This window comes from Caretta caretta, chromosome 10 (genome assembly GCF_965140235.1).
Source record: "Caretta caretta isolate rCarCar2 chromosome 10, rCarCar1.hap1, whole genome shotgun sequence".
Taxonomy (NCBI): Eukaryota; Metazoa; Chordata; order Testudines; family Cheloniidae; genus Caretta; species Caretta caretta.
The window spans coordinates 34101718-34125103 of NC_134215.1; the positions used below are offsets into that span (position 1 = coordinate 34101718).

The 23386-nt window shown below is 65.4% G+C and overlaps 1 protein-coding gene across 1 annotated transcript in view; it reads left to right on the forward strand.

Annotated features, from left to right (window-relative positions):
• GLIS2 (GLIS family zinc finger 2) overlaps positions 1–21895 on the forward strand; it is a 33599-nt gene extending 11704 nt beyond the window's left edge. The window contains exons 2-7 of the mRNA XM_048867850.2: positions 12966–13247; positions 13615–13787; positions 14352–14528; positions 15393–15526; positions 16236–16354; positions 16815–21895. Of these exons, the coding sequence (XP_048723807.1) occupies positions 13073–13247; positions 13615–13787; positions 14352–14528; positions 15393–15526; positions 16236–16354; positions 16815–17623 (1587 nt within the window). The 5' untranslated portion in view covers positions 12966–13072 and the 3' untranslated portion in view covers positions 17624–21895. The remainder of the gene's footprint in view (positions 1–12965; positions 13248–13614; positions 13788–14351; positions 14529–15392; positions 15527–16235; positions 16355–16814) is intronic.
• The last annotated feature ends 1491 nt before the right edge of the window (positions 21896–23386 follow it).

Consider the following 23386-nt stretch of genomic DNA (forward strand, 5'->3'; position numbering starts at 1 on the left):
TAGCAACTTGGGCGAGTTCTGCTGCCTTTACGCAGTCCCAGGCCATGGGTTTTTAGTCCCCCGCAGAGAACCCTCCGGGGTTGCTTTGTCTTTGGGGAGGCTCAGGGCTCCACCCTGTTGTTTTCAGCATTGTCGGGCTCAGGGCTGCGACCTGCCTCCCCCAGGCGATGGGCTCACTATCACCATTTTGCAACACAAGATCCTCTGTGTGACATCTCCTCCGTCATTCCCTGGTCGTCAGCTGGGCAGAGACCTCCCCCGTGCCTGCATCAGCATATGTGGAGGGGCTGGTCGGGCACATCATTGGCCAGTGGCAGCTCTCAGAGGAAGGGTTAAGGCCTGTCCTGCATCATGGCGTGCAGTCCTGGAAGAGGCAGCATTGCCTAGAAGTCAGAGCACGGGGGATGGAGGGACCTCGATTCTAAGCCCATCTTTGGTGCTGACTTGGGCAGGTCGCTGCGTTGTCTAGGGCCAGTGTGCCCTGCCTGTCCCAGGGTCGGGGGGCTCAGCTGGACGGGGAGTGGAGATCCCTGCGTGAAAGGCACTCTGCCATGGCTACACGCTGCCCTGCCTCTGCGCTGGGTGTCAGCTGGCCCAGAGGGATGTTTGCAGATGGGTGGGGACATGCGGGAATGTGGAGGGGACTCGGGCAGCTGACTTGTGACAGGCATGTGCCCTGGTGATGGTGACCTAGCCTGGGTGTTGCCTCTTGGCTTGCTGATTGTGCAAAGGCCTGGGGGAGGGGCACTTGGAAGGGGCTGGAGGGAAGGACAGTGGGCATTGGCTCTGCAGATACAAGCTGGCAGCCCTGACATCCTGGCTGCTGGCTGGCTCGGGGGGGGGGCTGGCTGGGAAGCCCAGGAGCCATGCACTGGAGAAGGGGGGAAGGCAGACAGCAAGGGAGTGGCTGGGGGAGCCCCCAGGAAACTTGCCACAGCTGCCCTGCCCTTGAAGGGGTTACGAGGGTCTCTCCTCCTGCACAATGCCCAGCCTCCCCAGGGCTGGCACATGGTCTCAGCTCTCTTGGCCTCCCCCACCTTTGGGAACACTCTAGGCACTGCTGCCCATCCATACGTGTCAGAGCTGGTGCCCAGAGTTGGGTAGCTGGGTCCCAGGCTGTCCCTCCCCCAACAGAGCCAGCCGGCCTGGGGGAAGCTGCTGCCAGCTTCGCTTGGCTCCCATTCGGTGTTCGTGGAGTCGTAGCTGGGCCGTGTGGTGAGGTCAGGCTGGACTGCAAAGAGAGAGACTCATTCCATGGCATCTTCTGCAGCCCCCCTCTGTTCCCAGCCAGACACGCCCTGCAGAGAGGGGTGCTTGCTGCCCAGCGTGCTCCTGCCAGGGGGCATGGAGGGAACCGGCCAGCAAAGCAGTCCTCAGTGCACTAGGAACCTGGTGATAACATCTGTCTTAATGGCCCGGCAAAACCAGAACTCCTGCTCCTCTCCCATGTGCCCAAGAGCAAGCAGTGCTGTGCAGCCCTTTGACTCCCCCTGGCCCCGTAGCTTGGGCAGCAGGGGGAGGCAGTCGGCATGCTGGGGTTGTCCTCGGCCACTGGGCAAAGTTGCGGCAGTGCTTTGTAGGACCCAGGAGCAGGCAGGACCCTGCCTTTACACCCCAGCTGTACACCATCGCCTCCTAGTGCCACATGGGGGCTTCTGCACAGCACTGGTTCCTACGGAGAGCCTGCCTGCTGGCCCTGCTGCCCTTGGTTTGCCCTGATGAATTGTACCCCAGTACTGGGCAGTCCCGCCTGATGGGGCGATCTGATGAGCTCCCAGTCCCTGGGGGCTGGAGCACAGGGAGCCCCTCCGAGACCCAGCGTGGGCACTCCAAACCACAGGCTGCTTCTGAAAACGGTGCCCACCAGGCTAGCGATCTCTGGCCCCGATGCTCTGAGTCGTGGCCCGGAGGGACTCCTGGCTCATGTGCGTGCAATTTCTTCCTGCCCAGCCCCAGCTCAATCGCCTTTGTTTCCTGGGGCGTGGCCTGTAGCCAGTGGGGAGCTCTCATGTCAGGGGAGGCAATGGGGACCCACACAGAGCCCTGTGCTGTATGTGTGTGGGCAGGGTCCGATACTGCTCTCGGTGCCCCGTATGACACCTCTGTGTGGCTACAGCTGGCCTGCACCTAGGCCCATGTAATGGACACACCTGTCTTGGGTCAAACCTGGGCACCAAGGCGCTGCCAGCCTGGAGTGCCCAGAGAGCCACTTTTTGCAAGAGCTGGGGTGTTAGCCAGGGCATGCTGGTTCCTTAGCTTCCCTGTCACTGCCTGCCCTGGGGTGGAGAGTTGCTGTCTGCTGTTAAAACAGCTGCCCTGTCCCAGCCCAGAGGTGGCTGCATTTCAATGGGGGCTGAATTGATTTCTGTACAATCATGATTTTCCCCCAGTGCTTCGGGGAAGACCCCAAAGTGGCAGCCGAGCAGGATTTGGGTCATTGAAGGTGCTGCCAGGCTGCAGACGCTGTTGTCTGCCCTCCCCATCCTCTGTGTTGCCCTCAAAGCCTGCGATCCCCGGCCCTTGTAGACCACATTATGGGCTCACAGAGCAAAGCAGGCATGCAGCTGAGCAGTGGACTGAGCTTGCCAGGGTGCAGGCTCCTGTGGGTGGGTTTGGGTCAGGGAGGATTCAGCGGCCGAGGCTCTCGGATGGAAGTGTTGATTTCCGGGGCAGCCCTGACGAGTGACACCAACTTGCTGGGGGAGCGAGATGCCCATGTTTGGCATGGAAATGCCCGGCCCTCCTCCTCTGTAGCCACTGGTGCATTTCCCTTGAGTAGTGCTGTGATTTCCTGGGGATCACGGCAACTTCCGCATGCTCCCTTGTCTTGGGAGGACCCCTGGAGAGAATCAGTCTGTAGGGCTTCTGGAGAGCCTGCCAACCAAGGGCAGTGCTAGGCTCCATTGCCAACTGCACGGAGGCTGTTGGGTGGCCCAACTCTCCTGACCTGGATCGGAACCAGCAGCCTCAGTCCCCCAGGGCTGGGCCATCCAGCGCCCAGCATTGGTATTTCAAAGCAGCCAGACACAGGGTACAAATGGCTCAGGGGAGGGGCCAGGACACATGGGGGAAGGGACATCTCTCCCCCAGGTGAGTGAACCACTTTAGCACCTGGACTGCCCTGCCTCTGCCACCTGCCCTGTGCCCACGGGCTTGGCACGGCCAGACCAGCTTGTGCCATTGCCCCATTTTTACATGCCCGGCTCCCCCTTTATTACATCTGTCTGAAGGAGGGGTGGGATCTCAGGATGCCTGGATCCAAAGCTACCTCTGAACCACAAGTAAAGTGAGTCTGGTCTCACATCACAAAACCCTGCACAATTTCCCACTTTGTTCAGGAGAGTGCCAGGCCGATGGTCACCCACAGAGCTGGGGGGCAGGACATGAACAGCTGGGCATGGTGCCGGTCTGGACTGGAGGGCAGCAGCAGAGCTGGGCGGGGAGCCCAGGGCTGGGCTAGCAGGGGGCTGCGGGTCAGGCATGGGGGGCATCGGCGGGGCTGTGGGGAGCCCAGGGCTGGGTGAGCAGGGGGCTGCGGGTCAGGCGTGCGGGGCATCGGCGGGGCTGTGGGGAGCCCAGGGCTGGGCAAGCAGGGGGCTGCGGGTCAGGCGTGGGGGGGCATCAGCAGCACCTAGCCACGCTCTGCCACATGCCGTGCTCTGGGCCCCCCAGCCTGCTCCTGCTGAGGTGGGCATAGCAGGTCGTGGTGTCTGGGGGGCAAGGCGGGGTGGCTCTTGCTGTTCCGGTTCCTCTGGATTCGAGGAAGGTTTGTTCCCAGGAATTTTGTGCTTCAGGGCCAGTTTGGTTTGGCAGCTGCTCGCTCGCTCGGGAGTAGTTTCTTCCGCGGTTCGAAGCCCTTTCCCAGCCAGCGGGCCCCACCCAGGCTGGCTCCCAGTAGCAGCCCAGGAATCTAGGATGAGGCCAGCCAGCTGGGGAGAACGGGTGGGGGAAGGCCCTCGGCTCCCCCTCCCCCTTGCCCCGCGCCTTGCCCTGGCGCGCAGGCTCTGGGCCCCCGGCCAAACCCCAGCCTTTGCTCAGGCCTCCTGTCAGCCTGCCCCTGCTGGGTGGAGCTGGGGCCCCAGTGGGATGGGGCGAGAAAGCCGCCAACGCCTGGACTGGGGGGACTGAGTGGAGCAGCTGGGTCAGGCAGGGTGGGGCTGGGACCGGCCCTGGCAGCGACCTGGGTTCTGTTTCCCCCCCTAGCCAGTTGCCCCCTGTCTACAGGAGCAGCCCCCAGGGCATGCCCTGCCCTTCTCCAGCCAGCCTGTGCTGTCAGCAGTGCCCCCTGCTGGCTCTAGGAAGCTGGGGGGGGGGGGCGGGGCGGCTGCAGGGTGTTAATGCAAAGGAGACAAGGAGCAAAGGAGAGGGACGGCTGCTGGGGGAAGGGAGGGCAGGGGCAGTGGGGTGTGGGGAGGAGGACACAGGCAGCGGGGGAGGGGAAAGGAGGGCAGGGGCAGCAGGAAGGTAGGGGGTAGGAAGGCAGGGAAGCATGGGGCAGAGGACAGGGGAGAGGCAGTGGGGGTGTATGGAGGGGCAGGGCAGTGGGGGGCAGAGGCGGGTTGGAGGGGCCATGGGAGGAGGGGGAGGGGTGCAGGGCAGTGGGTGTCCAGCTCACAGCTGGGCCGTCCGGTCACTGCTGCTGCGTGCACTGAGTTCCTAGCAGCCTTTTGGGTGGCTCCCTCCCCAGGGCAACCCCAGTCCCTGGGCCGGCTGCTTCCTGTCCACAGCGGGTTCAAGCCACTTACCCTCGCTGGGATGGGCTCCAGGCTCCGACAGGCCTTGGCTGTCCCCACCCCAGTGCCCCCAGCCCCCGCTGGTTCCAGGTTGGCACCCAGGGCTGTGCCACCAGAGGCTGATATGGCAGCACTAGGGGTGCAGCCCCTCCCCCATTTGATACCCGCGAGGCATGGAGGTGCCCAGCACTGGGATTCCCTGTGCCATCATCCTGCCTGGCTGGCTTGCGGCCCTTGGGAGCCCTTCAGGTATGGGTGCTGGGGGCAGGCTGGGCATTGCCAGTCCTGCCCCCGCTGCCTCCCCAGGGCTGGCAGCAGGGTCCCGCCTGTCCATGGGGCTCAAGCCAGGCTCTAAAGGCAGGCTGACATCACCCTTGCCCTGCCCTGCACTTCCCTTGCCCTGCCCTTGCTGTGCCCTGTCCTTGCCCTGCGCTGCCCTCGCCCTGCCCTGTCCTCGCTGTGCCCTGCCCTACTCGCGGCACTGGGGCCTAAACCAGGAGCCTCTGAGCGTGAGGGAAATGCAGCCAGCGCCCTGGGGACCGTGCCTCTTCTCTTCTCCTGCCTCCTTCAGTTCCCCCCGCCCCATCCCTGCAGTGAGGCAGAATGACAGGCGGGCAGCAGAGGGACCTCACAGAGATGCCCTCTGTGTGTGAGATGAGCGGGCAGACAGATGGACAGGCAGGTGGACGGACGGACCAGCAGGTGGGCAGATGGATAGGCTGTGACAAAATGGGAATATTTTGTAATATTTTGATGAGCCCCGGATTGTGCCTCAGTTTCCCCTATATGTGACATTGTTGCCTTGGGGGTGGCAGAAGGCTGATTGCTCTAAGCGCAGGTGAAGAGACATAACATGGGTGTCGCTTGGTTGTCTGGGTCTTGGTCCCCATATCAGTGGAGCCTCTGACAAGACAATGGCAGATCCAGTTGCCTGCACATTGATACCTGGCAAGCAGGGCCCCCGTCTCTCCACAGTGGGCCGAGCAGCATCGCCCCAGCTCGGGAACAAAGCACTGGGCAGGGCGAGGGAGCTAAGTGCTGGCTGCCTGAGGGAGTCGGGCTTCTCCACCCCCAGCATCTCCTTTGGCTCCCCGTGGGGGAGGGGTTCTGTAGTGCTCTCAGTGGGGGGTCCCCCAGTGCTCTCAGTGGAGCCCCTGGGTGCTGAGTGCTTTTGGAAGTCTGGGCCAAAGAGACTTGCTGGGGGTCCCAGAGCAGGTGGTGGGGCAGGGGCATGATCAGCTGAGCCCCCTTTCTCCCCCCCCCCGGACTTCACCAGGAGTCCACTCTGCCCTTGGGATACCACAGCCCCCCCTCCCTGCCATGGAGGGGCCGTGGGGAGGGCACATGTATGTGTGCTGGGAATTGGGGGAAGGGAAGGGTGTGTGTGTGGGTGCAGGGGATTGAGGGAGGGGAGGGATGTGTGCGCAGGGGAAGGGGAGGGGTGTGTACAGTGGAGAGGGGTGGGGGTGGCTATGTTCAGTGGATGGGGAGGGTAGGGGTGTGTGCAGGGGATGGGGAGAGGGGAGGGGTGTGGGCAGGGGAGGGTTTGTTCAGTGGATGGGGAGAGGAGGTGTGTGTGCAGGGGGTTGGAGAGGGTAGGGGTGTGTGTGTGGGTGCAGGGGATTGGGGGAGGGGAGGGGTGTGTGCGCAGGGGAAGGGGAGGGGTGTGTACAGTGGAGAGGGGTGGGGGTGGCTATGTTCAGTGGATGGGGAGGGTAGGGGTGTTTGCAGGGGATGGGGAGAGGGGAGGGGTGTGGGCAGGGGAGGGTTTGTTCAGTGGATGGGGAGAGGAGGTGTGTATGCAGGGGGTTGGAGAGGGTAGGGGTGTGTGTGCAAGGGAGAGGGGTGGGGGCAGGGTGTGTTCAGTGCATGGGGGAGGGGGAGGGGTGTGCGCAGGGGAGGGTTTGTTCAGTGGATGGGGAGAGGAGATGTGTGTGCAGGGGGTTGGAGAGGGTGGGGTGTGCGCAGGGGAAGGGGAGGGCTGTGTGTGCAAGGGAGAGGGGTGGATGAGGGTGTGTTCAGTGGATGGGGGAGGGGTGTGTGTGTGCAGGGGATGGGGAGAGGTGTGCACAGAGGAAGGGGAGTAGGGCAGGGGTGTGTGCAGGGGTTGGGGAGGCGAGGGAGTATGCAGGGGAGAGTGGGAGGGGTGTGCGCATGGGGAGGGTGTGTTCAATGGATGGGGGAGAGGTGTGTGTGTGCAGGGAATGGGGAGGGTGTGCACAGGGGAAGGAGAGTGGGGGAGGGAGTACGCAGGGAAGATGGGGAGGGGTGTGCATAGGGGAGAGGGGTGGGGCGAGGGTTTGTTCAGTGGATGGGGAGAGAGGAGGGGTGTGTGTGCAGGGGATGGGGAGGGGAGGTGGTGTGAGGGGACAGGAGTGTGTCTGGAGCACAGGGTGTGGGGTGCACTGGCTGGCTGGGGGGGCACTGGGGCTGGCTGGTGTGTGGCAACGAGCCCCCAGCCCAGCCCCCTGCCCTTATTCTGGCGCCTCCTGCTGGCCCGAGTGCCCAGGTCAGTGCAGCATGGCTGGCTCCCCTGCATCTCTGCGGGAGCTGGAAGGGCCTGGGAGGAGAGGCCAGGCCAGGCTCCATGGCCCTGCTCAGCCTGCCAGTGCGGGGCTAGTTGGTGCCACCGGGCTTGGCCTCCCCTGCTGACGCATCGCTCAGGAGTCCTGCCTTCCCTGTGAGTTCACCCTGCCCATTGCCAGCCCAGCCAGCTGCCCCCAGTCCTGCCCCACACCCCATGCAACAGCCCCGGCTCCCTGGGCACAGGCTCCATCACCCCGTCTGGAAGACAGGGGCCAGGGGGGAGGGGCTGTGTCTCCCCCTTGCTGCCCCTGCTCAGCTCAGCGCTCAGCCCTCTCCCCTGGCCTGTCCTCGCCCCCCACGCAGGGCTAGGAGGCGCTTTGCATTCCAGAGCGTCTGAGCTTGGCCTGGCTGGGTGCCAGCATGGGGGGGTGCCTGGGCGCGGGGGCAGGGACAGGCCTGCTCGAGCCAGGCAGAGCCAGGGAACAGGTGCCACACGGGCACGGCTGGCAGGCACTCTAGCCCAGGAAGGGAAGAAGGAGGCTGGTGGGGGGAGAGGACGTGCAGGGGGGAGCAAGGGCTGGCCCCGGCTCCGCGGAAGTCTCTGCTTCCTGCTTGCCAGCCCCGGGCTCGCTGGAGAGGAAAGAGCCCCCCATTCATGCACCAGGCGCTGGGCTGCAGCTGCAGGCAGGGTGGGGGGCTGGCGTGGGGCCTGCCGGAGGGTCAGGAGCAGAACGAAAACAAACCTGGCCCACCGCCGGGGGACACTGCAGGGAGTGCCTCCCCCCACCCCAGTGCCACGCTGGCAGGGCCTGGCACAGAGCCCAGGCCTGCCCCTGGGAGCCCCAGCCCCACCCCCAGCAACCCCCCGCAGGGGGCAGTGCCCACTGAGACAGAGCCTGGCTTGAGGGAACAGCACAGGGCCGGGGGGAGGGGGACGGGAAATTGCTTGAACCTGTAGAAAGCAGGGGAGGCCCTAGGATATTTCTGCCCTTGGGGTCCCTGGGGTGCAGGATGGAACCCCCTGGGGTGCCAGTGCTGGGGCGGGGATGGAGCCCCCCCCCCACGGATGTGATGTCAGGAGTGAGGTATGGAGTCCCCCCGGATGGCAGTGCTGGAGGCCCAAAGCTGGCTCTGGTCTGGTCTGGAGGGGCCTGGTGGTGGTCATGGGGGCAGTCCCCGGGAAGGGGAGTGCTCTGATGCTGGCACTGGTCCATCCCTCCAGCCCTGCAATGGGGAGGGGGCTGCAGAGATGAAGCCTGGCACAGGATGGGGGTCTGTGGAATGTCTTGGAGCCGAGACTGGGGCCCCTGTGGTCCTGGGGGCCCCGTATGGGGGAGCAGCCAGGCCATGTGGGCCTCAGCCAGGCTGTGCTGAGCGCAGGGCTGGGCTGGGAGCCGGGCACATCGCACCTGCCCCCTCCCTTCCCCCTGCTGCCTCTCTGCTGCGCCCAGCCAGTGTCCCTGCCCTGCGCTGCACCACCCCCTGCCCAGCTTGACCCCAGGCTGGCTTCATGGCCCCTTCCCCATGCCTGACTCAGGTCCTGGCAGTCCAGGCCTGGCGTGGGTCGCAGAGAGGAGGTGGCGGCGGTAGCAGGCTCCCAAGGGAGGGCGCTAGCGAGCCCTGGGCTCTAGGAGGAGCTGGCTGAGATCACAGCTGAGATGAGCGCCTTGTTCTCGGCCAGCTGCAAAACAGACCCTTCGCCAAAGCCAGCATGGGCATCATGCTCTGCATGGCCGGGCAGGGGGTTGGAGGGGGAACGGACGACAGGGCTGGGTGGAGGTGCCAGGGCTGAGACAGCAGGGGCTGTGGGTTGGGATTGAGGGGCACCGACAGAGCTGGGGCGGGGGGGGGGGGGTGTAGCAGGCCTGGTGTGTACACAGCACCCTGCATTGTCCAGTCCCTGCTGGGCGGGGGTGAGCACGCTTTCTGGAGGCGGGCAATGGGGGCTGGAGGTGAGGCTGGATGGCCGTGGAGGGGCACTGCAGGGCTGGCCCAGTGGGTGCAGCAGGGATGAACTGAGGCAGCTGAAGAGGCAGCGTTGCTGCAGAGCCAGGGGAGCTGGCTGTGGGCACCAGGGGGCTGGGCAGGGCCGGGTATGGGCACTGTGGAGCTAGGGCGGTCCGGGTGTGGGCACTGTGGGGCTGGAGCAGGGCCGGGCACGGGCACTGTGGGGCTAGGGCAGTCCGGGTGTGGGCACTGTGGGGCTGGAGCAGGGCCGGGCACGGGCACTGTGGGGCTAGGGCAGTCTGGATGTTGGCACTGTGGGGCTGGGGCAGGGCCGGGCGCGGGCACTGTGGGGCACTGTGGGGCTAGGGCAGTCTGGGCGCGGGCACTGTGGGGGCCTGTGGCACATTTCCTGCTGTCCTGCTGTAGGCAGCGCAGGGTGTGGGGCCGCTCACTCCCAGAAAGGGGTCTGCAGGGCCAAGTGCATCCCATGCAGAGGGAGGCAAAGTGGGTGGAGGCTGGGCGTCTCGCTCTCGGATCTGCTGGCGTTGGCAGACGTCGAGGCAGTGGCAGGACGAGAAGCCCCTGGGCTGGGTGACGGGCGCCTGCCCGTGAGGCCCCTGCTCTCACAGGTGGTGGGCACCAGATGGGTGATGTCCCTCCCTTGCCAAGGAAAAGTACCCGGGACCCTGCCTGAGCTGCCCGAGGCCTGGGCGGGGCCAGCCATGGAGCTGCCTGGGGTCTCACTGCAGCATAGGCACCTCTGGGATCAGGCTGTGTGGGGTGCTGGGGGCCCTCGGAGCACTGCCCCCTCCTCAGCACTGTCCCCATGGCCAGGTGGCAAAACTGAGTCACGGGGCGGGGTGAAGTGCGTGGGCGGGCCAGGGCAAGGTGCCCCGGCAGGAAGCAGGCAGGAAATGAGCCAGGCCTGGTGTCCACGGAGGATCCCAGGATGGCAGCACAGGGCCTGCCTGGCCGGGTTCACAAGGAACCAGCTAGCAGACGGCTGGCGGCCCGCCAGGTCCCCTCCCCTGCCCCAAGGAGAGGCCCCAGGGAGAGGCCCCCGGGCCGGGCAGGGCAGTCCAAGGAGGGAGGCCGTGAATGCAGCTGGAGCCTTCCCAGGCTCTGAACTGCGGGAGATAAATATTTACTTCCTTCCTCCCCCTTCCCTGTGCCCAGTGCAGCCAGACAGGGGGCCACAGGCTGGCTGGATGGGGCGGGGGGGAAGGGTGTCCCTGCCCACTGCAGCGGGGCACCCCCAGCCAGGAGCAGGGAGAGCCCAGCAGCCCTTTGGGGGCTGTTGAGGATCGGGGGGGGGGGGGGGGGGCTCGGTCTGCTGGCTGGGCCTGGGCTGAGCCAAAGCTGCCAAGTGGGAAGGGGGGCAGGGCCTTGGGGCACTGGCTGCCAGACCCCAGCCAGGCTCTGGGGCGCCTAGGCTCGGCACAAACCTCATGGTGCCCAGCAGGGCCAGCCTGGCCTGAGCTGAGCAGCTCTGGGCTGGCTCTGGCGTGGGCTGGGGCTGGCAGGCAGGGGGCAGAGTAGGGCTGGCTGTGGAGTGGGCGTCTCTCGTGCATGGGAGCCTCGTGCTGGGGACGGTGCCCCCCAGGTCTGGGTCTGCCCATCCCCCACCCCTAACCCCCCGCAACCCTTCAACCTAGCAGTGTACCTGGCCCCATGCTGCCCACACACTCCCTAGTCCTGTGCTGCCCCCCCTCCCACTCCCCAGCCCCATGCTGCCCCCCTACTACCTGGTCCTGTGCAGCCCTCCCCCACCCCCATTCTCTGGCCCCAGGCTGCCTCCCAGGCTGCCCAGCCCCCTGCTGCCCCCCTGCTCTCTGACCCCCTGATCCCTCCTCCCATACACTCCGCAGCCCTGTGCCCCCCCATACTCCCCAGTCCCATGCTGCCCCCCCCCACTACCTGGTCCTGTGCAGCCCCTCCCCCCATGCTCCCCAGCCCCAGGCTTCCTCCCACATTGTCTGGCCCCAGGCACCCTCTCCCCTCCGCTCTCTGGCCCCCTGCTGCCCCCCAAGCCTGCCTAGCTGAATCCCCTCCTGGCTCCAGCAGCTTCGGGCTGGTGGTGATGGGAAAGCGCCTCCAGTCCCCGGCTAGCCCAGCTCTGGGCTCCTCACATGGTCAGCACAGGCCTGGTTCAGACTCCCTGGCCTTCCCTGCCCAGAGCCCTAGGCTGTGGGAGTTTGTCCCCCCAGAGCAGGCTGAGCTCCACGTTTGCAGGCTCCATGATGTGTTGTAATCTTCCCCTGGATGGCAGGAGCAGCAAGGCCAAGGGCAGGCTCCTGCCCCAGCTGTCAGAGCTTTGCCTCCCGCAGCATGGCTCTGCCGAGGATCTCAAAGCACCTGACAACCCCAGGGGGCTGCGGGTTGGGAGTGAGGGGCATCAGCAGATGCTTGCCCAGATCCCCTCCACACTGGGCCTGGCATTACCCTGGCATCTGTGGGCACCGCATAGGCCTGAGTAACCGCACCAAGCAGAGGGGCCAGCATGTGACTGGTGTATGTGGGCCCCACCCTGGCCTGGGCCCCACCCTGCAGAGCCCTGCGACTCCTGGCACTGCCTCCTGAGCTGTGGCTGCTGCAGGCAGAGGGGAAACAGCTGCTTGTAATTCCAGACGGGTCACTGTGCTGGGGGGGCTGCAGCCCGGCTCTGGACCAGCTAAGCCAGTTCTGCCGGCTGCCTCTGGCCCTGTCCTCCCCTCCCCACCTGGCAGGCTGGGCGAGGCCCGCGGTCACTGAACCCAGCCCCTGCCTGATGGCTCCTCACTGATCATAGGACCCGCTTCCCCCTCCCCACCCCCCTCCGGCTCAGTGGGAGCGGGCATGGGGCTCCATGGAAAATGTAGGGCTGAGTTCTGAGCCAGGCCAGGGGAGGAGCAGGAGCCCGAGCCCGGCCTCTCCAGCGCAGCCAGGGTGGTGAGAAGCTGCCGGGACTCTGCCCACAGGGGTGGGGGGAGCTTATGAGGGGGGGGCACTGGGCACTGTGCAGGGGAGAAAGCTGGTCAGGGTGGGTGGCAGAGGCAGTGTCTTGGCACCTACTGCACCTGCCTTTCAGCTCTGGAGGTCTGGTGAAAATGGGATTCAAGGGGCCCCAGGATTGGGCTAGCAGGGGGCTGCAGGCCAAGAGGGAGACGCACCAGCAGAGTGGGGGGTGGGGAGGGGGCGGAGGCCTGCCTGCAGTGTCCTACTTTTGTACATAGAACTGTTCCTTCTCCAGAATCTGCCCTTTCATTTCTCAGCCCCCTGTTAAGAGCAGGCCTGGCGGCAAGTTTTGGGAGGGCTCCTGGTGGCAGGTTGGAGGGGCTCCTGGTGGCAGGATTTCTGGCTCTTGGCAGCGGGTTGGGGCAGGGTGCTGGGACAGTTTGTACCGTGGGGGTGCTGAGAGCTAATGACCCAAACTGTAAACCCTGTGTATGATGGAAACCACTTCAAGTTGTGGGGTGCTGCAGCACCCCCAGTTCCAGCACCTATCGGTTGGGGGGTTCTTGGCAGCAGGATGGGGGAGCCTGGTGGCAGGTTTTGTGGGGGTTCCTGGCAGCAGGTTAGGGGGGGCTCCTGGCAGCAAGTTTTTGGGGGGTTCCTGGCAGTAAGTGGCGGAGGCTCCTGGTGGCAGGTTTTGGAGGTCCTCGTCCGGATCCTGTGGCCACTGGGACAGGCTTTGTGCAGGGTGGGTGCACGGGTGGCCGTGTGTGGGTCCGAGAGGGCAGCAAGACCTAATTCACCCCCTGCCCCTCTGCTCCCCTGTAGGTTGACTGGGCACCCTGCTCCTGCCCCTGGGCTGCAGGGGGAGCAAGCCCCAGAGGACGCCGTCTGCTCCCTGCCGGAGGACGCTGCTAGCGGCCACACCGGGCACCATGCATTCCCTGGACGAGCCCCTTGACCTCAAGATCAGCATCTCCAAGCTGCGGGCAGCACGGGAGAAGCGGACGCTGGGCAGTTCCAAGCACCGGGCCTTGCACCGCGAGCTCAAGACCCAGGATGATGGCGCCGCGGCGATGGGCCCCGGCTCGCCTGGCTCCCTGCCAGCTGGTGAGAGGGGGAGAGGCGTCCAGGGCCCCACCTGGGGGGACCGCCTTCCTGCACCCTCTGATACGGACGCCAGGGGGGCGCCACCTGCATGCAGTCTTGTAAGGGTGGGACCAGTGGTGAAAGAGTCTTGGGGCACGCTCTGCCCCCTGCTGGCCACCTGCCCCGGGGCTGGGCCCACATGGCTGGGGTCCCCCAGGCTGTGCTGGGATCCCTTAGGGCAGGCCATGAGCTGTGGGGCTGGGCACAGGGAGTGAGGAAGCGGGGGGGGGGCGCCGCATCCTGCCCCAGAGGTGGCTGCATTTGCAGTGGTGGGGAAAGGTGCTCAGGGTGGGAATCACTGCTCACCTGCTGGCTTTGTGCCCCCCAGGCCTCCTGCTGCCCTCCAAGTGCCATGACAAACGGGACGCCCGCTTCTCCTCAACACCCCTGCTCGACCTCAGCCTGTCACCCCCGTCCGACCCGGACTCCCCCGGTGGCAGCACCTCGCTGTCCCCTGAGCGGCAGGGCAGCGGGGACCTGCCCATGGCCCCCACCCCTCATGTAAGTGATGTGCTGCGGCGGGGCGGGGGCTGGGGCAGATGGGGGAGCTGCTGGGAACGGGGCTGGGGGCACCGCGGCGGCAGCTCCCTCCCCCAGCTCAGCAGGAAGAGTCTTTTCCAGATGGTTGCCCCTCTGCCCATGGCAGCCCCAGACCTACAGCCCTGGGCCCCACTGAGCGGGGCTGGGCTGCCAGGGAAGGGAGTGGAGGGGGGAAGGGAATGGGATGGGCTGCGGGGGGAGGGGGGCGGAAAGGGCGGCTCGCCTGGCCTGTGCCTGCCTGGGGATGGGCACCAGGCCCATGTGGGGTGCGCAGGTAGCGGTGTGGCAGAGCCTGGGGGAGCTGGCCCCATCTGGGATGCAGGGGGTTGGGTGCAAGGGGGGGGCTCCTCGCACTGCAGAGCTTTGGGATCCAGCTGTGCAACATCATTCCTGATCCCCAGGGTGGGGCACTTCCACCCCCCCGGCCCCAGCCAATGTCTCTGACCCACCCCAGCCCCCCCGCACCCCCACGTCCCCTGCCCCAGCTGGTATCTTTGCCCCAGCACCTTTGTTCTCCCCCTGCAGGATTTCCCGTCCCTGCGCTACATCGACGGCCTCCCGAGCTCCTTCCAGTTCTTCCTGCCCCTGGGCTCGGGCGGTGCCCTGCACCTGCCGGCCTCGGCCTTCCTCACCCCCCCCAAGGAGAAGCGCCTCTCCCCGGAGCTGCCCCTGCCGCAGCAGCTGGTGTGTCGCTGGGCCAAGGTGAGGAGGGCAGCTGGGCCCCAGGGGGCTGGGTAGGGGGCTACGCCCATGGTCCCAGTCCTGTTTAGGGTAAATCCCCTGACATCTGTGTTCTAGAGGAGGCTGCGAGGGGTGTGCTGTGGGGTGGAGAGGGGCAGCAAGAGGCATGCTGCGGGGCCGGGAGGGGCAGTGCAGGGTGTCCCTCGGGGCAGAGGGGGGCAGCGAGGGGCATCCGTGTGGCAGAGGGCAGCAGCGAGGGGCGTGCCGCGGAGCGGAGGGGGGCAGCGAGGGGCGTGCCGCAGGGCGGAGGGGGGCAGCGAGGAGTGTGCTGCGGGGCAGAGGGGGGCAGCGAGGAGTGTGCTGCGGGGCGGAGGGGGGCAGCGAGGGGTGAGGTGCGGGGCAGAGGGGACTGGAGGGGATGGGGCGGAGGGGACTCAAGGGGTGTGCCGTGGGGCTGCGAGGGGCGTGCTGTGCGGTGGAGGGGGGTGGGGCAGAGTGGGTTGTGAGGGGCGTGCTGTGCGGTGGAGGGGGGTGGGGCAGAGGGGGCTGCATGGTGCGTGCCATGGGACGGGTCTTTGGGACACTGCCCCTCCTGGCTATTGGTAGATCTCTATGGGCCACCTTCCTGGACCCAGTGCCCACAGCCTCTGGGGCCGGCCACAGCTATGGTAGGTCTGGGCTAGGGAGTGACGGGGCGGGGTGGGTACATCCTGGCCAGTCCTCGGGGGGCCCGAGCCACTTCCCACTTGATCCCTCCTGCAGTGCATCAAAACACCCACCCCTCCCCCAGCCGGGCCCCCTGCAGCCACCCCTCCCCCAGCCAGACCCAGTGGGGCTCCCCCTGCAGCCGCCATCTGACCCAACCCTGCCCCCCCCCCCCCGCAGTGTAACCAGCTCTTCGACCTGCTCCAAGACCTGGTGGATCACGTCAACGACTTCCACGTCAAGCCGGAGAAGGATGCGGGTTACTGCTGCCATTGGGAGGGCTGCGCGCGCCATGGCCGGGGCTTCAATGCCAGGTGGGGGCCGGGGGCGGTGAGGCTGGGACAGCGAGCTGCGGGGAGGGAGGGAGGCGCGGCGTGGGACCTCGAGACTGAGGGGAGGGAAGAGGAAGGAGAAATTCAGGCAGATTGCAGCTTCCAGCGAACCATGTGTGTCAGTTACACCAACAACTGTTAGTGACACACTGGCTGGTTACGGGGAAGGGATGGGGTGGGATTGGGGCTGAGAGGTTACGGGGCAGGAACGGGGGCGGATTGGGGCTGGGTGGGTATGGGTTGGGATGGGGATCCGAGCTGTGTTGTTACGGGGCGGGGAGATCAGGGCTGGGTGGTTAAAGGGCAGAGACTGGGGGGTTGGTGCGGGGCAGTTACAGGGTTATGGGGCAGGGATGGGAGGATCTGGGTGGGGATGGTTATGGGGCAGGATGGGGATTCAGTGGGGGGCAGGAGCAGATCTGGGCTCTGCGCCGATTGCCGGGTATGACAAGTCTGTGTCCTCTCTGAGCTGGGGACAGTTCCTGGCCCCCCCGGGGCAGCTGTGGCGATTTGTGTGTCCTGTGACGTGGGGGGGAGGAGGGCAGCTGTTCTGTCAACTCCCTGGGTTCCCATGGCAGCTGCAGCCCCACAGCATCCTGCTGGGCTGGCTCACCCCAGCCAGCTCCCCCTCTCCCTGGAGCACCGTGCTGGGCTGGCTCACCCCAGCTGGGTTCCCTTCTCCCTGGGGTAGGTACAAGATGCTGATCCACATTCGCACCCACACCAATGAGAAGCCTCATCGCTGCCCAACCTGCAACAAGAGCTTCTCCAGGCTGGAAAATCTTAAAATCCACAACCGCTCCCACACAGGTCAGTGTCGGGGATGGGGGGCTTGGGTGTCATCCCCTCGCACACAGTTCAGTGTCAGGGCAGCCCATGGCCTGGCGGCGGTGGCCCCTTGGCACACCAGGTCAGGCAGCCTCTGGCCTGGCAGCAGAGGCCTGGTGGCATGCTGGGTCAGGCAGCCTGTGGCCCAGCAGCGGAGGCCCCGTGGCATGGTGGGTTGGCCAGCCCATGGCCCGGTGGCAGGGGCTCCGTGGCGTGCCGGGTCAGGCAGCCCATGGCCTGGCAGCGGAAGTGCTGTGGCACGCTGGGTTAGAATCCTAGAATACCAGGATTGGAAGAGACCTCAGGAGGTCATCTAGTCCAACCCCCTGCTCAAAGCAGGACCAACCCCAACTAAATCAGCCTGTGGCAGCCCGTGGCCAGGTGGCGGAGGCCCCGTGGCATGCTGGGTCAAGAAGCCTGTGGCTGTTGTGTTCCCCTGCAGGCGAGAAACCCTACATGTGTCCCTACGAGGGCTGCAGCAAGCGCTACTCCAACTCCAGCGACCGCTTCAAGCACACGCGCACCCACTACGTGGACAAGCCCTACTACTGCAAGATGCCCGGCTGCCACAAGCGCTACACGGACCCCAGCTCGCTGCGCAAGCACATCAAGGCCCATGGCCACTTCGTGTCCCACGAGCAGCAGGAGCTGCTCAAACTCCAGCAGCCTCCCAAGACGCCCGTCGCCTCGGCGGAAGTGCCTTATGTCAACGGGGCGCAGCTCATCATCCCCAATCCGGCCGCCCTCTTTGGTGGGCACGCACTGCCTGGCCTGGGTGCCTCTTTGCCCATCCCCCTGGCCCCGGGGCCCCTGGACCTCAGCACCCTGGCCTGTGGCGCCGTGGGCTCTGCCGCGCTGCCGGGGCTTCCAAGCCCCCTGCTGTCCCTCAATGGGGCACCACTCAACTTGGCCAAGAACCCCTTGCTGGCATCTCCCTTTGGTGCCGGTGGGCTAGGGCTGCCAGTGGTGTCCCTGCTTGCTGGCAAGACGGACATGGAGAAGTGCCAGGTGGGTGACACCAGGGTGGCCAAAGCGGGCAAAGCTCAAGGGCTCGAGAGCCGCAAAGAGTCGTGCGACAGGACTGAGCGGGCCCGGCTCAGGCGTGCTCCGGAGAGCCTGCCGCTGCTGCCCGGCGCGGTGCTGGACCTGTCCACCGGCGTGAGCTCTATGGGCAGCCCCGAGGCCCTGCCGCCTGGCTGGGTGGTGATCCCCCCTGGCTCCGTCTTGCTGAAGCCGGCCGTGGTGAACTGAATGAACGAAGCCCAGACGCAAAACGAGGCGCCACCTTGGCATGGGTCTCGACGGGTGAATCTGCCAGCGGGGTTGGGGGGAATCCGGACCTCCCGCCCCCTTCCCCTGCGACAGCCGCTTGGGTCTCGCTTGGACCCTACACGAAAGAAGAGTTTGACTCTTCTGAGAATAGCAATAATCCCCATCCCAGCCCTGCGGCCGGCCCGCATCACCGGCCCAGTGCAGGCCGCTCCAGAGGCCTCTTCATGGGACCCCCCAGATAGCTAACTGCCCCCTCCCTGAGCCAGCCACACCCTAAAGCCTCTTGCTGGCTCTCCGAGGTGCCAACACCGGCCCAGGACACAGCAGGAGTGGGCTCATGGCTCTGGCAGGCGCCGGGCTGGGGCACCAGGGTCGATTGTGGCAGCAGAGCAAGTGCTGGAAAGGGACGACTGCGGAGGGACCAGAGCCAGGCCGTGGCCTTGGTGGCAATGGGGTCGTGGAGCTGGATCGGGGCCCTATGGCTGGCCTGGTGTACCATCACCCCATCTCTCCCTGGGGGCTGCCTGCCTCAGGCAGCGGCAGGCGCTGTTATTTATTTATCTCACCCAACCCTCGCTCTGACCGGTCCCCCATTGGGCCCTTGTTCCTGGTGCTGACCAGGTGCCCCCTGCCTGAGGCCTGAGCCACGCAGCCACCTGCCTTGGGATCCCAACACCCAGCCCCGTGCCCACTCCCCAGTCAGTGCCAGGTGCTCATGTCCTTGTGCCCTCTGCTGGTGGTGTGGGCGATGATGGCGTCCATGCAGCCCGGTAGCTGGGTGGGTGTGAGCGATCCCAGAGGAAGGGCCCATTGACCCCCCTGCCCAGCCTGCGGTTCCTGGGGGCCGTGTCCCCTGGCCCCTGCAGCAGAGCTGGCCCCCTGGCACTGGCCACGCCATCTGGCCATCACACGTGGCCTGGCAGGGAGGACGGTGCCAGCAGAACCCACAGACACGGGTATGATTCCCCACCCTTGAGCCCCATGACACAGGCAGCCCTGGGCACCTTCCTCTCTGGCTCGGGGTATGCGACCCCACCCTAGGACTGGCACTGCCATGGGGCTGGGCTAGCGGGCTCCCTCCACTCCAGCTCCGGTTCCCGCACACCGTGGGAGGCTGGCTCATTTCCAGAAACTCCCAAGCAAAGGGCTCTAGCGCCTTGCTCACCCCAACACCTGCCAGTGGGCCTCTCCCATCACCCACCTCCCTGTGCCCATGCCAGCCCGGCCTGCAGCACAGCCAGCACCCCTGGAGCCAAGCGGCGCTGACCCGGGAGCGGCCAGCCCAGCCCAGCCACATGGGACCACCAGGAGCCGCTGGAGCGGGGTGTTCCCGTTCTCACCCCCAAGCCAACGGAGCTCCCACCCTGCCCAGTCTGACCCCCCAAGAGCAAGTCAGCCGGGCCCCGAATGCACCCAGCCGTCCCCAGGCCCGTGCGCCAGTGAGGAGGCAGCGCCACTCAGCCGCAGCTGGGCTTGCCCGGTGGAGATGCCGGCGAGACAAGACCACGATGAACTTCTGGACTGCAGCCCCATCGCCCTTCAGCCCTGGGTTGACTGGACTGAGACAGACAGACGGACCCCCAGTCCTGTGGGGAGCCCTGCCCCCGGACCCTCCTCCCCCACCCCCGACAACGCATACTGGCTGAGTATGCCGCTCACCAGCTCCCGTGCCCCTTCCCCAACCTGGGGGAGGGGGGCGGGGGCAAGATTGCCTTCAGCTCTGTTAGTACCTTAGCATGTAACGCAAGTGTGCGTGGCTGGCCGGCGGCGCAGGGCGGGAGCCCCCTTCCTGGCTGTGCACCCTGGCCTGCTGACTGGGAGGCGAGGGCCGGGTCAGTGCTTCAGTTAACACCCTGAGTGGGCAGATGCCTGTAGCCTCCCGCCCCAGCACTGCAGGGAGCCATGGGGTCACCGTCCACAGCCTGGCGCTGCACCTGCCCAGCTGCCAAGGGCTCGTGGTCAGCTGAGTCTCATCAGGCCGGGGGCTGAGCCCCGCCCGCACAAGGCCTGCTGCTGATGCTCCCCAAACTGGTTTCCCCTTTGGCCAGATCACCCTACGGAGCCATTGCCCATCTCCAAGTGACTGGCTCAGCAGCTGCAACCTGCTCCAGCCCATGCCAGTCCAGTCCCAGTCTGACTGCCAGGAGCCCTGGCTAGCCCTGCCCTGGCGCGCTCCACCTCCCCGAGGCGTGGCTGCCAGGCTGCCTGTGGGCACGTGGCCTGGGCAGGCTGTTGCCCTGAGAGCTCCCCTGGGCCCGTCCTTGGCCAGGGGCTGCGGCATGTGCAAGTAGGTGGGACCCCCACTAGCCCTGTCCCCCACACACAGAGTAATGCCCATGGGCTGGTGCAGCCAGCTGTCCCATGTTCTTCTCTGGCTCCCTCGATGGGCCTAGCTGTGCCCCCTGCTGTCGCTGCCCTAGGGGGGCAGGTTGGAGACACCCCAGCCAGCCCTGTGGGCAGCCTGGTAAGCAGCAGGCCCAGTGCCAGGGTGAGACCAAGCGGCTTTGGGTGACAGCCGGATGCCCCTGGGGCACCTGGTCCTGAGGAGGGGCAGCGGGAAGCAGAGCCTGGCCCATCAGAGAACTGTGATTATGGGTGCCAGCTGCTGGGGCGCATTAGCCCCCCCCCCCCCCCCCCAGCTGGTCTCCTGCCCCCCATGCATCCTGTTGGTTAGAAAGCTAATTACACACAGCATAGGGCCACTCTCACTGCCCATGGTGCAGCCTGGTGGGGGGGGCTCTGCTACCCCACAGCACTGGGGGCTGATGTGTCTGCCCCTCCCAGCCACGTGGCATCACAGCCCTTGCTCGGTGCGGGGACACAGCTGGTGAGCTGCTGGGGCCCTGCCCTGAGTGAGGGGGCAGCAAGCCAGCCTAAGTTACAGCATTAAATGTGGGGTGGCCAAGGCTGTGCCCTGAGACTACAGCTCCCAGCAGGCACTGCACCCCCCAAGCAGTGCCTACTGGGAGTTGTAGTCTCCAGGAGGCACCTGCCCGTAAGGAATAGAGCCACAGCAACGTGCAGATTGGGCTCATGCCATGCGGCCTAGCGGGCTCCTCCCAGCCTGGCAAGGGCCTGGTGTGGTTGCCCCCAGCAGGCAGCAGATCTAGGCAGGGTTGGCCCCTGCACTACATGGGTCTGGAGGTTCAGCTGTGGCCAATGACGGAAGGCGGGTGGGCTGGCTGGCACCACAGAGCTGCACTGAGCCGTTGCGGGTGATGCCCGTGGGCTCAGCCCATCTCTTTAGCTGGCGCTGCCCGGAGAGACCAGCGCAGTATGTACCGTAAGCTATTCTAGACACTCCAGGACCAGCCAGGCTGGCCTACGAACATATAAGCTACATAAATTCTTTAGACTGGTTTAGCACTTTGAGTGGCTGCTCCAGAGCCAGGCTCCTCGGGCACAGCTAGGCCCGGGCATGGCATGGCTGTGCCCACAGGAGCAGGCTCAGGCACTTCTTGAGGACAGGGCATCTCCAAGCAGCCACCACTCATGCCCAGGTCTCCTGGTCTCTCCCCCTCCCCACGCTTGCCCCTCGGACGCTCCCTCCCCCGCAGAGGGATTGCTCAGTGCTCGCCCCAAGGGGCCCCCCGGACTACTCCTCCCTTGCAGGAGGGGTCTTGTTGTCTTTTCTGCTGCTCCTGGTACACAAGGGGGTCCTGCGTACCTCTCCCCTGCCCTCAGCAGGACCCCTGCTCTGCTGCCACCCTCCAACCAGGAGACCCCCCTAGCCAGGGCTCTCGACCCCCTCACTGGCCACATCCTCCACCTCAAAAGCTCCAGTGCAGCTGCTGGAGGGAGGGGCTCTCAGGGTCTGGATGTTACAGCACCCCAGCCCAAGTCTGGCAGGGAGCCAGCCCCCCCCAGAGCCGACTCTTGGGGGGAACTGGCATCATGCTTGCCAGCTCTGGGGCTGCTGAGAAGCCCCTGCCCTCTTGCCCCAGGCTGGGCGAGCAGCATGCCACTCAAAGGGTTAACAGTAGCACAGCATGTGCTTTGTGATAGACTAGGCCTGCCCGGGCCGGTATACGTTTTGTTTTTCGGTCGTCGTCGCACATTCCAGGCTCTCGGTATTTTACCCGTCTCTAAGTGCCTTTCTCTGGTAGTGTACGTTCTTTCTCCTCTCGGCTCCATTGCTGTTAGCATAGCGTTTAACTAAAGAAACAAAGCGAGACGCTCATGACTGCCCCTCTCGGCCTCCGGAGGAGAGGAAGTTTATTAAGAAAACAATAAAGTGAATTGACAAGTTTCCTTGGATGTGTCGGCCTGTGATTGCTTTTCGGGGGCTCCACCCTGCTCAGCACGGCCTAGGGACACCACCCCTGTGAGCACCTCAGCCTCCCACTAGTACCTGCACCTTTAGGTGCCAGCGACGGGCACGGCTTGGGCTGGGAATGGGCGAGGGGTTGCACAGGATCTGCTGGCGATGACAGACAGTGGGCAGGGCAGGGCTCTGGTGTGGGGATGGGAAGAGCTGGGTTTGAGTCCAGAGCTGCTGGGAGATCTTGGACAAATGGCTATCCATTTCCCTTCTCCCTTGGTGTCTAGCTGACCCACAAGCTCCTGCCTCCTCCCAGGTCTGGCCAGCGCCCAGCGCAACAAGGCCTGCAGGTGCTACCGAAACAGAAAGGGGGAGCCAGGACATTGCAGCCCCCAGTTTGGGAACCACTGAGCCCTCTGATACGGACATCTCCCCTCCATGTGCCAGAAGGGGCCCCACAGGAGGCAGCCAGGTCAGGCTTAGGGTTTGGGATGAACCTCAATGTTCTCAGGAGTGTCCATCTCTCTGTGCAGCCAGCCCGGGGCAATGAGGAGTGAGTGAGGGAACGTCAGAGTCATGTGTGGCCCAGCTGAGTGCCCAGCACACCTGCCCCGCAGGGCCAGGGAGCCAAGAAGGGCTTGTGCAAAGCAGCACAGAGGGCCGTGCTATAAAGGCTGTGCGTGTGTGTCATTGTGGTACCGACAGCCCTTAGGAAAGGGAAAATCTATTATGCCAGCTGGGCTCAGGCAGGGTTAGTCTCTCTGGTCAGTTCCCCCGGGGCAGGGCTCTCCCAGCCAGATCTCAGGACTTTGTACAGCTAAACCCACACAGGGTGGGGGCTGCCATCCCCCGAGAGCTGCAGGATCGCGCCGCTTTGGGAACATGCCGCCTGCCGCCCCCCGGGTGGCCTGGTAGTTACAATGATCAGGAGTGGAAGGAGCACGGGTCTGACAGCTGTTGTGATCAGCAGCTGCCAGAGCTCACCTGGCTGGAGGGGTTTGTGGAACAATGCTGCACCCAGGAAATGCTCCACGCATCTCAGGGCAGCTGAACCCTGGAGTTTACCGGGGAGCCCCCAGAAGCCATGCAGGCTGCTGCCCTCCCCAGTCTGACGGACCCAGGCAGGTGGTGACAGGCCAGCAGCACGGCAGTTATAGCCTCCTGGGCTCAGCCGTTCCCTTTGCTCCTACACTCTAGTTTGGCAAAACCCTCTTAGAAATGGTGAGATCTGGTTCCTGAGCTCCCCAGGCTCAGTCTGGTCCCAAGAGCCCATCTGTGCCTCGCCTTCGGGGCTGCACAGGAGTGGCTGAGAACAGGCAGCTGGGGCCTTCCAAATGGCTGGGCAGAAAATGCGTCACTGCAGCCCCCAAGTGAAACCGGCAGCCTTCTTGCCCTGCTAAACTGCTGGGCTCTTTAGGCTGCCCCTCGCCCCCAGGGAAAGCTGGACATACAGGGGTCCAGTCAGGTAGGGCCAGCTCACA